Consider the following 15,352-nt stretch of genomic DNA (forward strand, 5'->3'; position numbering starts at 1 on the left):
ACAATCTCCATTGACTTAAGTTATACTGCAAGTGATAGAGAAAGCAAGAGCAAAGAAAGGAAGGAAGAAGGCCAGAATTAAACAAGCTATACCTAACAAGCCATACCTAACACCTGTAGCAAGGTAAGTATAGGTGAATGGAAAGGATGAACTACATTTAATCAAGTTGTTACTGATTTTGGTGAAAAATTCCTTGTTACAAAATATAAACAATGACTTTCAATGTTGAGATCTAAGTATGTCTCTTGAATAATATAAAATAGACATGCACAGTGGCCTTCAGGCTGGGGTGGGGTGGAGTAAGACAAGAAAAAACTGTTGAGGATACCTCATGTGGTAAATGATAGCCTGCACTGGACAGTTCTGACGAATTAAACTTTCTTACATAGTTTTCTCAATATCATGCCTTTTCACCTAAGGCCTTTCTATCATCTTACGAACTTATTTTGGTCATGTGCATTAAATATAACAAAAGCATATGTAACATACCAGTTACCATTATTGTTTTGATGTGGGCCCTATGAAGCTGGGCAATGACAGGAGTAGTCTCTTTCTTTAATCTGTTCTCCATCACAAGTAATCCAAGAAACTGTAGGTCACATTCCACCTCATCCCTATTGATTCGTTGAGCTTTTAAATATGACAGCTTGAGAGGGCGCCATGCTAATGCCAGAACACGATAGCCTTGGATGGTATACTGAAGAAGCTGTTCTGAGAAATCAGTAGGAACCGTTTCTGGGCGAGATAAACTAGCAATCATCTGAAATGAAAAGAAGAAAATCAAAGGAATGCAATCCACAGAATTAGTATTGTGTTGCTTGAGAAACATTTATGGCCTATCAAAAAATCTTTCATAACAGTTTGAAAATCCCTTCCAAACTTATTACAAAACACTGCTACAAATTACAGGGAGTCCTTGGTTTACTACAATCTCAATTTCTGCTATTTTGTGATTATGACACTGGCAGTGCTTGTTCCTGTACATTCTCCTTTAATTATTTCATTTATTCATTTATTTATTTATTAGTTTATTTTTTTTCAGTGCTACATTTACAGTGAGGGTGCCAGCATGCCCTCCAATACACTCATCTCTTACTTTTACATTACACTATATACATACTACACCAAACATGCTCTTTTTCTAAATTAAATATAGAAAGCAAAGAAAAGAACATTATGTATTTCATTTTTATTTTGTTTTATTTATTTGATTTTGGGTATTTTCCACGATTGATTGGATCAGTTTGCAGGCCCCTGCCCTTTACTTAATTTCATGTGGTATAAAAAAATAATAAAAAAATAAATAAATAAATAAATAATACAAAGAACTATTTGGTGAGCACTGCAAAGGAACAGATTGTCATGTGACAATAGACCGTGGAAGTAAGCATTGGTCAGTCTTGGTTGTGCATCATTTTGGATTACTACTCATCATTCACTCTCACTTATGCTGCTTATTTGGGAATTTTTGTCCTTTATTATAGCTGGTTTCATCCAAAGCTGAAAATCAGTTTACAACTTGGGTGTAAGAACAGAACTCTGTTGTAACTCAAGGACCATGCATAAGCTATGCAAATAATTCACATATTGGTTTTGCTATCCTTTGACTGCAAAACAATGACCTGCATAAAAATAAAAGAGTGTACAGCATTATTCATTATGTACTTCCTGCAATGTGCAGTTTCAAAATTAATGTTTAAAAGCAGTGTATTTAACCTGCCCCTGACTAAAGTTAGATAGGTTTTCTAAAAGTAAATGAATGATGTATTATACTTAAGTTTTGTAATATATAGTAAACAATAAGATTGTATAAATAATTTGTACGAGATATTCTGTATAACCATACATCTGAAAGCCTTCAGAGTGAATATACCTTCATATATTTCTGTTGTTTATTTACAGCATTAAAAAAGAAACAAAGACATTTCATAAGACTTATTTGCTTCTGCTATTGTTACAAATACCATAAAATCACATGAATTATATAAAAATATTCATAATGATAGCAAGCGATATGGTGCAATGCAAGTAATGCCAACTTACCTCTGGAGAGCCTTTACAATACAAATCAAAGTTGGAAGCCCCAAGTTGACGAGTGATAACAGACATTCGCTGCAGACTAGAGGAGAAAGGAAACTGACGAAGTATTCCCAACTCCAGTGGTGGCTGAAAAATGTGTAAATTTACATGTACATGATAGGTAAATGTATAACTATAAAGACGTCCATACAGAGAGGTATGCTACACTAAAAACATATCACTAAGAATTTTGCCAGTAAGCATAAATGAGGAAGATCTCTCTCTCTCTCTCTACATACACACACACACACACACACACATATTATATATATATATATATATATATATATATATATATATATATATATATATATATATATATATATATATATATATATATATATATATATATATATATATATATATATAGATAGATAGATAGATAGATATAAAAAAATTAAATAATAAAAAATAAATAAGATTAAAAGCAATTATAAAATAAAAGAAAGGTAAGAGAAGAGAACCACTGATTCACAAAATTCTTACCTCTGTTTCAACATTTTCATTGCTGATGACAACATCTGGTGCACTAGGTCGGACTACAGAAGGCATCATCATATCATACTTATTTGTATCATCTAAGCCTGGTTCATCTAGACTCCATCCAGTGCTTTCAAACATCTTTAGGTCCAAAGGATCCCCTACCTGTGAAGGAGAAAGAATAATTAATAACAATTACATGCAAACTCTGCTGCATCATTACGGACCCATCCCCTTTCCTGCATCTGACCTGAGCAGCTGATTGGTGTGTAATTAGGATACCTTCCCTTTTCCAATTGTACTCATATGCATGGCAGTGTTACCTGATCACAAGTGATGGTTAATCATAACAGTTAAGAAAAACATTTACAATTTTTTGCTCTTCTTAACATGTTTAAAGTTTTCAGAAACTTGTATTATTACTTTCTCATTTTTACTGATTATACTAACAATATCATTCGTGAGGAAACTTTACATTATAGTCATGCTGGAGTGGGAAGTAATGTTTTTATTCAGTATCAGGATGGCACATGCCACTTAGTGCCAGTGGCTCACCAACTTGCTGCCCCTGAGTAAGGTCACAGGTCCCCAGGCATACTTCTAACCCAGGTAATCCAGCTGGTGCAGCTGGACTTCTCAGCCAAGTCAGAATATTTTCCACAATGTCTTCATGCACTTTAATAAAGACAAAGGAAGGGAGAGGATGGTGGTGGTAGCAGTGGTGGTCAAGAGGGAAAGGGGAGGTAGGAAGGTCTAGCATGGAGGAAAGCAGAGAGGGTAGAGAGGTATATGGCAGCATTAAGACATTTTTATTTACAGCCTCATAATCCTACAAAGATAACACTCACTGTTTGTATATTGAGAGAAACTTGACTAAAAAAATAAATGCAAATTTACAGGTATTAAAGCATCCTTTTATTGTGTGTTATGAATAATTAAAAAGATGTTATTAATGTCTTGGTTGGATGTCAGGTGATAACATCCGATACTACACCATGAGAATATGTTGCTTTATTCATGATGCTGATGGGAAGGCTGGGCTGTTGCCAATCAAGATATCTTGAATGCACTCACTATAGATGCAGCAAATCTTCCAAAGAGATCTTTGAGGCTGCATCACCATTCATGCATTCATAACTTCTCTACAGTCATACATGAATATATCAGGCAAAATATTTAATGTCCTTGTCCAGACACACCTACACAACATCCTATTCTGTACCTTCTATTCCACATTCAAGTGACTGATCATATTCCACCACTCTACAGCCTTTTAGACATGCATCACTATACTTACTACCAACCACAATTTTATTGCTTTTTGATCTGTATTTACAGTATTCATTTTTATTTTCCCTTTCCTGCATAATGTGCACTCAATTATAAGTAATAAAAAAAATTAAAGGAATCCATACACAAAGAAAATTTTAAATAGAATGGAATATTTACTTACTTTCTCTAAGTTGATGACAGTTATGGAATGACAAGTGGCCATTGCAAAGAGTAGGTGATCATGAGGTAGCATCTTTGCAGATGTCATTGGACTCAGCTCTACTTTACTTGCTGTTTGTGACACTGGTACAACTCCTCGCATATCTAAGCCATCTTCAGTCAGGGTACCAGTCTGGAGACAAGATTATAACTCTTAGGGTAAATAAAATTCTGCCTTTGTAAAACTGTGAATCAGATGTGCTAGCAAAATATTTCCTGGAAAGATATAAAAATATATAAATAAATATATAAAAAATGAAAGAAAGATAGTGATTGAATGCACACATATGGCTTCATTTTCAAATAAAGCTAGATCGGCGAATATGAGGTGATACATCATGCCATCTTCAAGAAAATAGTATGAATCTATAGATTTTAAAATAGCATTTTCAGTATTCAACTATATGAATGCCATTAATTATTAAGGTTATAACTAATATTCTGCATTTAAAATATGATTTAAGACTATATACTCTGATCTCTGCAATCTCAGTATTTGAATATACAGGTCATTACACCCATACACCACTTCAATTTAAAACATCTTACCTTATCAAAACAAATGCAATTCAGAACTCCAGATATATTGATGGAACGTGGTGATATGCAAAATATCTTCTGCTTTTTAAGTCTCTGTAGAGCATATAGGATTCCAACCTGAGAGAAAATAGTTTGAGATTAGTTTTAAAATCACATCTTCCCCTTAATCATTCACACACTTTTAACAATTATTCCATTCTCCCTTTCTCTTTTCATATTCATCTGTCAATAATTGATGCTGTCTTCCCTATTTCAGCAGGGCACATTCAGGAAAAGTTTTATGTATTATGTATATTCAGGCAAATTTTTTTATGTATTTAAGCATATAATGTTTAAAGGAAGCTAACCATACAGCTGAACAAAAAACAACCAATCACAATAGTAAAAATATCCTATATGATTGCAGTAATAAAACAGAGATAGTGGCCTAGTCACAGAGATGAGCCCAAGAACGCAGCCCAGCTGCCAAGATGTCAACAACACACTTCGCGCATCACTTAAATAGGGCCACATTTTTGTTTTCAACATTTCCTTACATCATATTATGGTTGAAAAATATGATATAGCACCCTTGCCTATAATATGGTGGTGTAGATCTTCAGGTATATGGGTGAAGGAAATTTCAAAATCAAATCTATGGGAGGCCTCACATTTGCATACAAGATGCTGGTGATCTCTTTTTTTCACCTCCATGGTGATCCTAACTATTTTCTTGATAAAATTACATTTTATAATAATTCTCATATAAATACAATGAATATATATATATATATATATATATATATATATATATATATATATATATATATATATATATATATATATATATATATATATATATATATATATATATATATATATATATATATATATATATATATATATATATATATATATATATATATATATATATATCACTTATTGTACACTAATGTAGTAATGTCTATTACTATAGTACATCATTCATCACTGTTCATACTAGTATACATCCTTAGAGTGAAAATTACTGAAGCAAGTGAACACACATGGCTTCCTTCCCTTCATGCATCAGGATGAGTTGAATAACCTTCCATGCATTATGGAGGTTTTAGGTGTACTGAAGCTAGGCTGGTGCAAGCCAACAAGTTTATAAGTATTGCTAGTTCATGCTCAAAACAATTATCACCCTCCTGTATTTGACTGAAGGCATAAAAATGTTCTCACACATAAATGTGTCACCTGCCCTTTCTGTAAGCCACACACTGGTGCATCACCTGCTGATTAGGGGTTAATGAATTTACTAAAAATTTACGCAAAAAATCAAAGAGTTATAGACGGGTTGTTCACTGAATGGTAGCAGCAGGCATACTGATGCTTGTGGACAGTCATGACATTGTCTCAAGAGAGGTAAAACTAGGGTAGCTTGCAGTATTGTGACTCATTTTGACCCATACAAGTTCTAGTATGCAAGTTGTATTCCAAAAGAAAGGTCATATACCAAGCAAATTTTTTTCACATCCAAACAGGACATATACCAAGTTGGACTTATTCCAAGGTGGATACATACCGAGGTACTACTGTATATATTTTTTAAAGAAAATTTTTATGAAATCTTACCGTCATAGCCATGGGCAGTGCTGGAGGGATCACAATAGTTATGAGATCTAGCGAATCTAGTGCTATTGATGATGGTGAGAGATCACGCATAACCTGAAACAGAATAAACAATTTATTAATTTAACTGTACAGCGCATAAGACAGAGAATTTATGCCTAGACATCCACCTTACAAATTTCAATTGATTTGAACCATCTAACACACACACACACACACACACACACACACACACACACACACACAGACTTCTCGGTAGTATTTTAGATGGTAGGTTACTTCAAGAGGTATCCTGCTTCAGGTATCTAAGACTGCTTGTTGCTATAGGTGGAGAAATAGATGTAGAATTAAAGTTAATGAAGATATCAAATATAGGAAAGTGGATTGTTTTAATGATGGTGGAGTAAAACAGTTCTGCAATTGGGAGGAAAACACCCACCTCCTCCCTACCCTGCTTTCCGAGTGACACTGGAAGGTACCAAATGACATGTAAGATACTCATGGAAATCTTTACTTTTCCCTTTTAGATAACTTTTTGTGTGAAATCTGAAAGCACCATCATATTCAAAAGTATTTGATGCCCAAGAAGACATGTTTTATTCTAAGCACAAAATAATGGCTGGGCATAACAAATATAAGTGAAGTGACGTATAAACCACAGAATTTGGTTCCTTAACTTATACTCACCACAATTACTTTCTTTTTCACCTTATCAAGGTTGAAAACAGTGGCAAAGTTCAACAAACACTCCTTCATCCATGAATGTAAACAAAATTATCCTAACTTGTGTAATTGTTGGGCTAAATAAAGAAATATTTGTATTTCCTAAGGGAGGATGAGGTTTGTTCAAACTCTGCAGGCCAGTGGCCAGCAGAGCTGCCAAATGAACACAGAGATCTCACTGAAATTCTTTCCCTGAATGGATTGTACACGTTCTACATCTTCTCCTCCATATCATCACTACTATGGAAAACAAATACAGTGGAACCTCAGTTCTCGAACTTACTTTGTTGTTGAATGCCGTTAGAAATCTGAAATGTTAAAAAGACTAAACTATTTTCCCCTTAGTAATTAATGCAAAATGGATTAATCTATTCCCAAACACCAGTCTATATTGTCTTGGTGACTTATGACAAACACTCCCACAGCCAAGATGGCTGCTTTACAAGATTTCCAGCTCACAAATCATTTATTCAGAAAGGGTGTAATGAATGAACTTAGTGACAAAGAACTCATCAGAAGATATTGTTTAGACTGATCTAATGAGGGAAGCCTTACAGAGTGACACAGAGAGGAGCAACCCCACTTACTGCTAAAATGAAGGTAATAATAACAACTAGACATCTTGCTGCTGGGAAAAGCTACTGGAAAAATGCAGTTGTGCAATAGCGATGGCGTTGGGGATCATTGAGAGATTACCCCTGAGCAGTGAAAACTTTCTTTACATTGAACTTTTTAACAGGATCATATTTACTTTATTTCAAAGACTGAATTACTGTCTTACACTCTGTCTCTCTCTCCTCCATGTATATAAAACTGAAGTAGATATTTATAGAAACTATAAATTAATAATAAACAGCAGCTTTTGATGTCTTCTAATATTTGAAATCCAGTAACTTTGTTCTAGAATTGAATTATGGTACAACAACTGAAGCAATAATGAGTTAAAAATTTTGTTTGAAAACCAAATTGTTCAAAAAGGGAGGCGTTCGGTAACCGAGGTTCCACTATACATGTTTTGATGATATAGTAACTATGGTGCATTTTTTAGATACATATGGCAAAATGTCTTGGAAATTCTCTAAGAGACTATGGTGAAAATATGATGACATTTAAATAAATATTGTCAAGACATGAGTGAAGGTAAGGGAGAAGGACAGCTGGGCAGCAGTGGGAAATGTACACATGTCACCAAGAATGTGTTAAATTGACAACACTCAAAGCAAGAAAATTAATGTACATTGACATTGCAGCCAGTGTGTGTGTGTGTGTGTGTGTGTGTGTGTGTGTGTGTGTGTGTGTGTGTGTGTGTGTGTGTGTGTGTGTGTGTGTGTGTGTGTGTGTGTGTGTAAACCTAGTTGTGGTTTACGGGAAGGGAGTAATCTCATAGTATCCTGTCTTTGTATCTATCCAATTTGGTGTTAAAAGCATGGACAGTTACAGCATTGACAATGTCTTCACGGAGTTCATTCCGTTTGTTCACACTTCTGTGAGGAAAACTATACTTTTTGATGTCTCTTCTACAGTTAACTTTCTTCAACTTCTTACTGTGTCCCCTTGTACTCTGTGTGTCTAAACTTATAAAACATTCTTTATCCACATTTTCCATACCATTTATCATTCTATAGATGTTTATTAAATCCCCTCTCTCTCCTATTTTCAAGGGTAGGAATTTCCAACATTCTTAATCTCTCTTCATAGGTCAACTTAACTCTGGAACCATCTTAGTAACTGCTCTTTGTACTCTTTCTAATTTTATATTCCTTTTTGTATGAGGAGACAACACCACTGCTGCATATTCCAATCTTGGTCTTATCATGGAAATCAACAACTTTTTTTATCATTCCTTCATCCAAATATGAGAATGCCATTCTTATTCTTTTTAACAAATTCATTGTCTCTCCAGTAATTTTATCAATTTTATCCTCTCCTCTGACTGACTATTTTCAGCCTCTTTCTCATTGCTAAAATGTTGCATCTCTTGCTATCTTCTACTGCTATTTTCATGCTAACTGCTCTTGTGATCTTGCTAACTACATGCCTCCCCTCCCCCCATGGCCTTACTGCACAAGACTTTCTTCTTTCTCTCATTCCTATTCTATCCACCTATCTAATGCAACCATTCATCCCATTCTCTGGTAAACTCTGGAACTCCCTGCCTGCTTCTGTATTTCCTCCTTCTCATGACTTGAACTCTTCCAAGAGGGAAGTTTCAAAACACTTATCCTTCAATTTTCATTGATCCTTTTAATATCTCTTTTGGGACTGGCACCTCATTGGGATTCTTTTTTTCTTCCTTTTTGTTTCTCTTAGCCAGTGACTCTCTTACATAAAAAAAAGTTTGCAACAATGACTTTCATATCAACAGACTTGGAATCACTAGTTGAAAATGCTAGTCACAAGACCCCACTGTATGGTGCACAACTGACTCTCACAAAGTGCTGTCAGTGAGGACAAGTTCTCTCCTCTCTATGGACTTCATGTTAAAATGTAATCTTAATTTTTCTTAAAGACTAATTATGGGTGTGATTGTGTGAGTGTGCATGTAGGCACCCTGTCTCAGCTATTCCCTGTTTGCAGAGCATATCAACTTGATAAATAGATGAGTAAATAATTAACTTGTCTAAGCTTACCTTTGTAATTACTGTATAAATAAATCCTATAGATGCAATTCCTGCAAGAACTCCAACAAATTTGTATGAATCTTGTTGAAATTTGAAGTCAACTGGCGGTGGGTACATGATGGAACACACCAAGGATCCCTTGCTTGTAGAGAACCCGGTGCGAACTACTACTGCAGTCACTCTCTCACCTCCATAAAACCGAGTTTGGATTACTTGTGTTCCACAGAACAGTGTGTGTCGGCTGTGTTCCTGTTTAAATAGAGCAAGACAATTAAACTATGTATAAATATACATTTGAATCAAATACAATTGTAACATAAAACCATATACTTGAGTGCAAATTATTTACATGCATGGACTATAGTCAACTCTTTTCACTATCTATGGCCTTATTGCCCACAACTTACTACCCTTTCCACTGGTCATAAGCTGTGACTTTTATAAGCCTACAATGTTACCAATTTCTTTTCTTATATACACTTGAGCTTGTCAGTGATATGGCTCTTCTTATAAGAGAGAGAGAGAGAGAGAGAGAGAGAGAGAGAGAGAGAGAGAGAGAGAGAGAGAGAGAGAGAGAGAGAGAGAGAGAGAGAGAGAGAAAGAGAGAGAGAGAGAGAGAGAGAGAGAGAGAGAGAGAGAGAGAGAGAGAGAGAGAGAGAGAGAGAGAGAGAGAGAGAGAGAGAGAGAGAGAGAGAGAGAACTCTGATGATATAATTTACACAAAATTAGAGAATTTGAATTTTATTGATACATAAACATACTGATTCTAACCTTTTCTTTATATATCACATCTGAGCGATCAACAATTGATGTTTTGGTAACTGGAACAGATTCTCCAGTAAGCATGGACTCATTAACTATACAGTTTCCTTGCAATAGGACAGCATCACACTGCATCATGCATCCTTGGGGTGGTATGACAATCACATCTCCTGGAACAAGGTGCTCTGATGGAATTGTGTCAACCTGGTCACCTGGTCGAAGCACCTGCAAATCAAAGTATTATATTTATTTCATACTCCTATAGACAATGTATCAAACTGACAAACTAAACTATTCTATAAAAGCATTTATTTATGTATGCATGTACTTATCTTCCAAACTCTTAATATCTTGTCTCTGTATTTGTTTGTGTTTTATCAAATATCATGATTTTGGATACTCTCAAATCTAATATCTTTGCTTCCAAATCCATTCCATGGCTCAAAGAACCTACTTGGGAGACCATGTTTCTGTATATTCTTATGACATTAGTCATTAGTTTTAAATTTTACCTTCTTGTTTTTTTTTTATTATTTTCACCAGAAGGTACTCTCTATATGTAATTTCAATAAACAGAGAGAGAGAGAGAGAGAGAGAGAGAGAGAGAGAGAGAGAGAGAGAGAGAGAGAGAGAGAGAGAGAGAGAGAGAGAGAGAGAGAGAGAGAGAGAGAGAGAGAGAGAGAGAGAGAGAGAGAGAGAGAGAGAGTCTAGGCATAACAACAATGTCAGAAGTCAACCTTCACTGAACCTCCTTAACACTAAAATATCATAGTCAAGTTAAAATTTCTCATTTGTTGCATGGAGAAATAAGTGCATTTAAAATGTATTTCTGGCTTATGATATACAATTAACACAATTTAAGACTAACAAAATTAGATACAGTTGCAAAGAAGTGACCACCAGGAGTATATACAGTATAACTAGTATATCAATAAATAAAGATAACATTTGCGAGTGAAAGGACTCAGGCAAAACAAATAATGCACATGACAATCATCCTGTGATACCCAGCTTTGTAGCATCACAGAAGCACTGAAAATGTAATCTGAAGGTGAAATAAATTCATCATGAGACACCTTCATGTAGGTTGAAACACATTTGAGGACCATCACAGTAGCATGCTTCTTTCTGAAATTCGTACCATAAGTGATCACCAAACTATCTGTGATTTTTTATTGGTTTTGACTCTCCTGACACAAAAAATCATCTTTATGTCAGTGGCTGATATGAGACACCATGCCTTGTCTCATTATAGCAAAAAATATTTAGAGAAAGAGATGCCTACTCTCCTTGCTCCATATATTTTAGTTGCCATTTGGCTTATGAAGAGAATATGACTATCATATTAATAGTATTTCAAAGATAAGTACTTACAAGGTCAAATAATCTGACCAAATTACTGGTAAATGAGAATAAGGAATACCTCTCACTGCTTTGATATTATGTGCTTGTATGCAGTAATCTAAAATTCACCATCTGTATAAAATAGGTTGCTTTTCACACAAATGCATTAATTAAGGTAAAAGAAATAACTTTCACATTACTTCCCCTTCTACAAATTTTGAAAATTTAGTTCTAATACTCAATTACTGCTAAACAAACACCTATGTTTAACTATTCTATTGTATCATGAGATGCTTAAAAGTATGCCACAATAAGCAAAACTTACCTGTACTGTGTCTGCTGTCTGTATTGTATTACTTAGTACCACTTGATTACGGTGCATTTGATATACCTCAGATATCAAGGAGACAACTGAAGTGACCACAATAACTGTGGCATACCACACATATTCATCAGTATACCACAGGCACACAGAAAACAGCTGAAAATTTTAAGCAGTTAAATTTCATAATAATGAAAGGAAATACTATATACTGTATCCTCAAAAACTGATAACAGATATAATTTTGACACATTTAAACAATGAAGGTATTGACATTAGCACCAAATACAGAAAGCTGAGGAATCCATATTTGTGAGCTTTCTTTTTGTCAGCCTTTAAATAGCTGAGACACATGATTAGGATTAAGATAATTATGCACTTAAAAATGAAAAATATACATATAACTATGCAATTAAAGTTGTTAAGATATGCACTTAAACATGCATTCTTATATAAGGAAATAAATATTTACTGCAGTAATAATTAATAATTAACAGTAAATTTGGCACCATAACTTATTTGTCAGTAATTTACCTGAAAGTTTATTTCCTGCAATACATGTTGTAGAATCAAGCCTCTTTGTAAAGGTTTACATTACAGAACATAATGTACTGGTAAAATCATTTACATGTATCAACCATGCATAGCTGTCATTCTGTCCAGAGCATCTTGCTCTGAGATGAAAGAAAAAAAAGATAAATAAATAATAATAATAATAATAATAATAATAATAATAATAACAATAATAATAATAATAATAATAAAAAATAAATAAATAAATAAGTAAATAGATAAATAAATAAATGAATACATAATTTGTCCCTTGGCCTTAGATTAAATACTTTTTACAACAGACTTCATACACCCCATATTTACCTGGAATATGTAGAATGGGTTGAGAGCTTCAAGAAACAAGAGCTGATTGATAGGTGTAATTGGAACGCGAATGCTATTTTCTCCATAAATAATACGTCTTCGAGCTTGTTCAACCCAAGAAAGCCCTCTGTACTTATGTAAGTCTTCTGCTGTATGCTGGAAAGAAAAATGTAAACAAAATCAATATTTCTTGACCAAGGTTTCTTTACAGTTTGCATTTTGCATGCTTTACTCACTGACACTGATCCTTGGCATTATCAAATCTAAAGGCATGAAATAACTGATGGAAAAGAGCATCTATCCACTGTTCCATTTGAGTAAGATAAAAAATATTCCCTTGGGTTAGGCAGTCACATGATGGCAGGTCACTAACTTACATAATTATTCAGCAGTTTTGTCAAGATTTCTAATAGGTAAAATCCTAAAAATATCCTAAAAATGCTTTGCTTGTATTATCTTTTTTTCTTCTCTTCATATTTACCAACAATTTGTATATCAAGGCTTTGGTGTATTCATCTATATCTGAAGCATGTTCTTGTTCTTAACAGATCCCATCATGGAAATAGAATGACAAAAAAGAGCCTTCACTTACTTGTACCTGCATTTTTTCTTAATTCTTCTAATCATCTATTTACCTTTTCCCTTTCTTCCCTATACTCATACATCCAGAGGTTACAACATAAGTTCACCTGTACTCCCCTCCAATACATGCAGTACTCATAATATTAATCTCTTACATATAAAACAATAACATTGTTACTTACCCCTACATCTAATCCTCTCAGCCTGTAGAATGATTTCAATTCTTTTTCCCATATGTACAGAGTCTTTCTACATCTAAAAACTTGAATGCTGTCAGTCTCTGGAGAGAGAGAGAGAGAGAGAGAGAGAGAGAGAGAGAGAGAGAGAGAGAGAGAGAGAGAGAGAGAGAGAGAGAGAGAGAGAGAGAGAGAGAGAGAGAGAGAGAGAGAGAGAGAGAGAGAGAGAGAGAGAGAGAAAACATACTTTAGTTATATAAGATACTGCAAATCAGATGTGTAGGTTAATAATAAGAAATAATTATGGAAGTATTCAGTTATGTTATCATCATCTAATCATAATCATGAGAGAGAGAGAGAGAGAGAGAGAGAGAGAGGAGAGAGAGAGAGAGAGAGAGAGAGAGAGAGAGAGAGAGATAGACGAGAGAGAGAGAGAGAGAGAGAGAGAGAGAGAGAGGAGAGGAGAGAGAGAGAGAGAGAGAGAGAGAGAGAGAGAGAGAGTTTGACAGTAAATCTCATCTGTTAACAAGCAAAAGCAATGTACTATCACCATACTGATGTTTAAGACTTTAAAGTATTAAATAATATGGTCTAGGTTAATATCGTAAATGAGCAAAAGTTTTACTTTTACCTTAAAAAGCATGGCAACAATGAAATTACCATAACATCTCAATATATATATATATATATATATATATATATATATATATATATATATATATATATATATATATATATATATATATATATATATATATATATATATATATATATATATATATATATATATACACACACATACAAGCAATCTAAAGAGGAAGCTAGAGTGTTGGCAGGTATATTAAAGAAAACTTATAATGGGGACTTGAGGAGGAAGCAAGAAGTCAAAGGAATTGATTGACATGTGCCATGTGATTATGACAAGATGCCACCAGGTAATACAAGCTGATCAAAGTAAACATGAACCCAATCTTACAAAACTGATGAAAAAATTATGATTATAATTATGGTAGCTGAAAATGAAATCTAAACACATAAAAAAGAATATTTAAGATATCAAAATCAAATGCTACCCCACCTATCACTGATCCAGATGCAGTTGGTACAATAAGAGCTGTTGGCAAGTTAAGATCTTCCATTTGTTGAATATCTCCATCTCTTTCCTCCATTTGGTTTGTTGCACTGTGCAGAACACTGTATTCCTTTTCATAGCTGGAATTACAGAATATCATTACTTTCTTGACAATATATGGTTGGAATCATTAAAAGCTAAATTTTCTCTCTTTCTCTCTCTCTCTCTCTCTCTCTCTCTCTCTCTCTCTCTCTCTCTCTCTCTCTCTCTCACACACACACACACACACACATACTTTGAAGAACTCAGAAAATATTTCTAAAAGACAGAATGGAGTAACTCTTCCATATCAGAAATGGGTGTAGAACACAAGTGGAAGCCTCCTGTTGGAAATCTATGAACCAGAAGTGGAAGCTCCTGTTGGAAATCTATGAACCAGGAGTGGAACATGTACAAAAATTAAAACAGAAGGAAACAAAAAAAATAAATAAATAAATAGTGATTTAATAAGAGGTGTGGTGAGGCAAAGGAAAGAAGAAACAGGGCATGGAAGAGATGGAGGAAGAGACATCCAGAGAGGTGGCTGGAATATAAAAAGTGCAAGAAATGAATATGTGGAAATATGTAGGGAAGAGAAAAAGAATAACAAGAACATAATTGACAAATGTAAAAATTAACCAAAACTCTTCTA

General features: G+C 34.2%; 2 protein-coding genes across 6 annotated transcripts in view; both read right to left on the bottom strand.

Moving 5' to 3' along the window:
• The window catches only part of LOC135102931 (small ribosomal subunit protein uS19-like), a 74,571-nt gene that overhangs the window by 45,783 nt on the left and 13,436 nt on the right, over positions 1 to 15,352 (bottom strand). The gene's annotated exons all lie outside the window — the stretch shown is intronic.
• LOC135102929 (polyamine-transporting ATPase 13A3-like) overlaps positions 1 to 15,352 on the bottom strand; it is a 72,834-nt gene that overhangs the window by 14,428 nt on the left and 43,054 nt on the right. For all 5 annotated transcript variants that reach the window (XM_064008608.1, XM_064008607.1, XM_064008609.1 and 2 more), the window contains 12 exons: positions 14,668 to 14,801; positions 13,596 to 13,693; positions 12,832 to 12,987; positions 11,959 to 12,114; positions 10,299 to 10,514; positions 9,537 to 9,776; positions 6,187 to 6,279; positions 4,600 to 4,707; positions 4,013 to 4,183; positions 2,566 to 2,724; positions 2,044 to 2,166; positions 490 to 760 (listed from right to left, as the gene is read on the bottom strand). In XM_064008608.1, coding sequence (XP_063864678.1) covers positions 490 to 760; positions 2,044 to 2,166; positions 2,566 to 2,724; positions 4,013 to 4,183; positions 4,600 to 4,707; positions 6,187 to 6,279; positions 9,537 to 9,776; positions 10,299 to 10,514; positions 11,959 to 12,114; positions 12,832 to 12,987; positions 13,596 to 13,693; positions 14,668 to 14,801 — 1,925 coding nt within the window. The remainder of the gene's footprint in view (positions 1 to 489; positions 761 to 2,043; positions 2,167 to 2,565; positions 2,725 to 4,012; positions 4,184 to 4,599; positions 4,708 to 6,186; positions 6,280 to 9,536; positions 9,777 to 10,298; positions 10,515 to 11,958; positions 12,115 to 12,831; positions 12,988 to 13,595; positions 13,694 to 14,667; positions 14,802 to 15,352) is intronic.

This window comes from Scylla paramamosain, chromosome 8 (assembly GCF_035594125.1).
Source record: "Scylla paramamosain isolate STU-SP2022 chromosome 8, ASM3559412v1, whole genome shotgun sequence".
Lineage (NCBI taxonomy): Eukaryota > Metazoa > Arthropoda > Malacostraca > Decapoda > Portunidae > Scylla > Scylla paramamosain.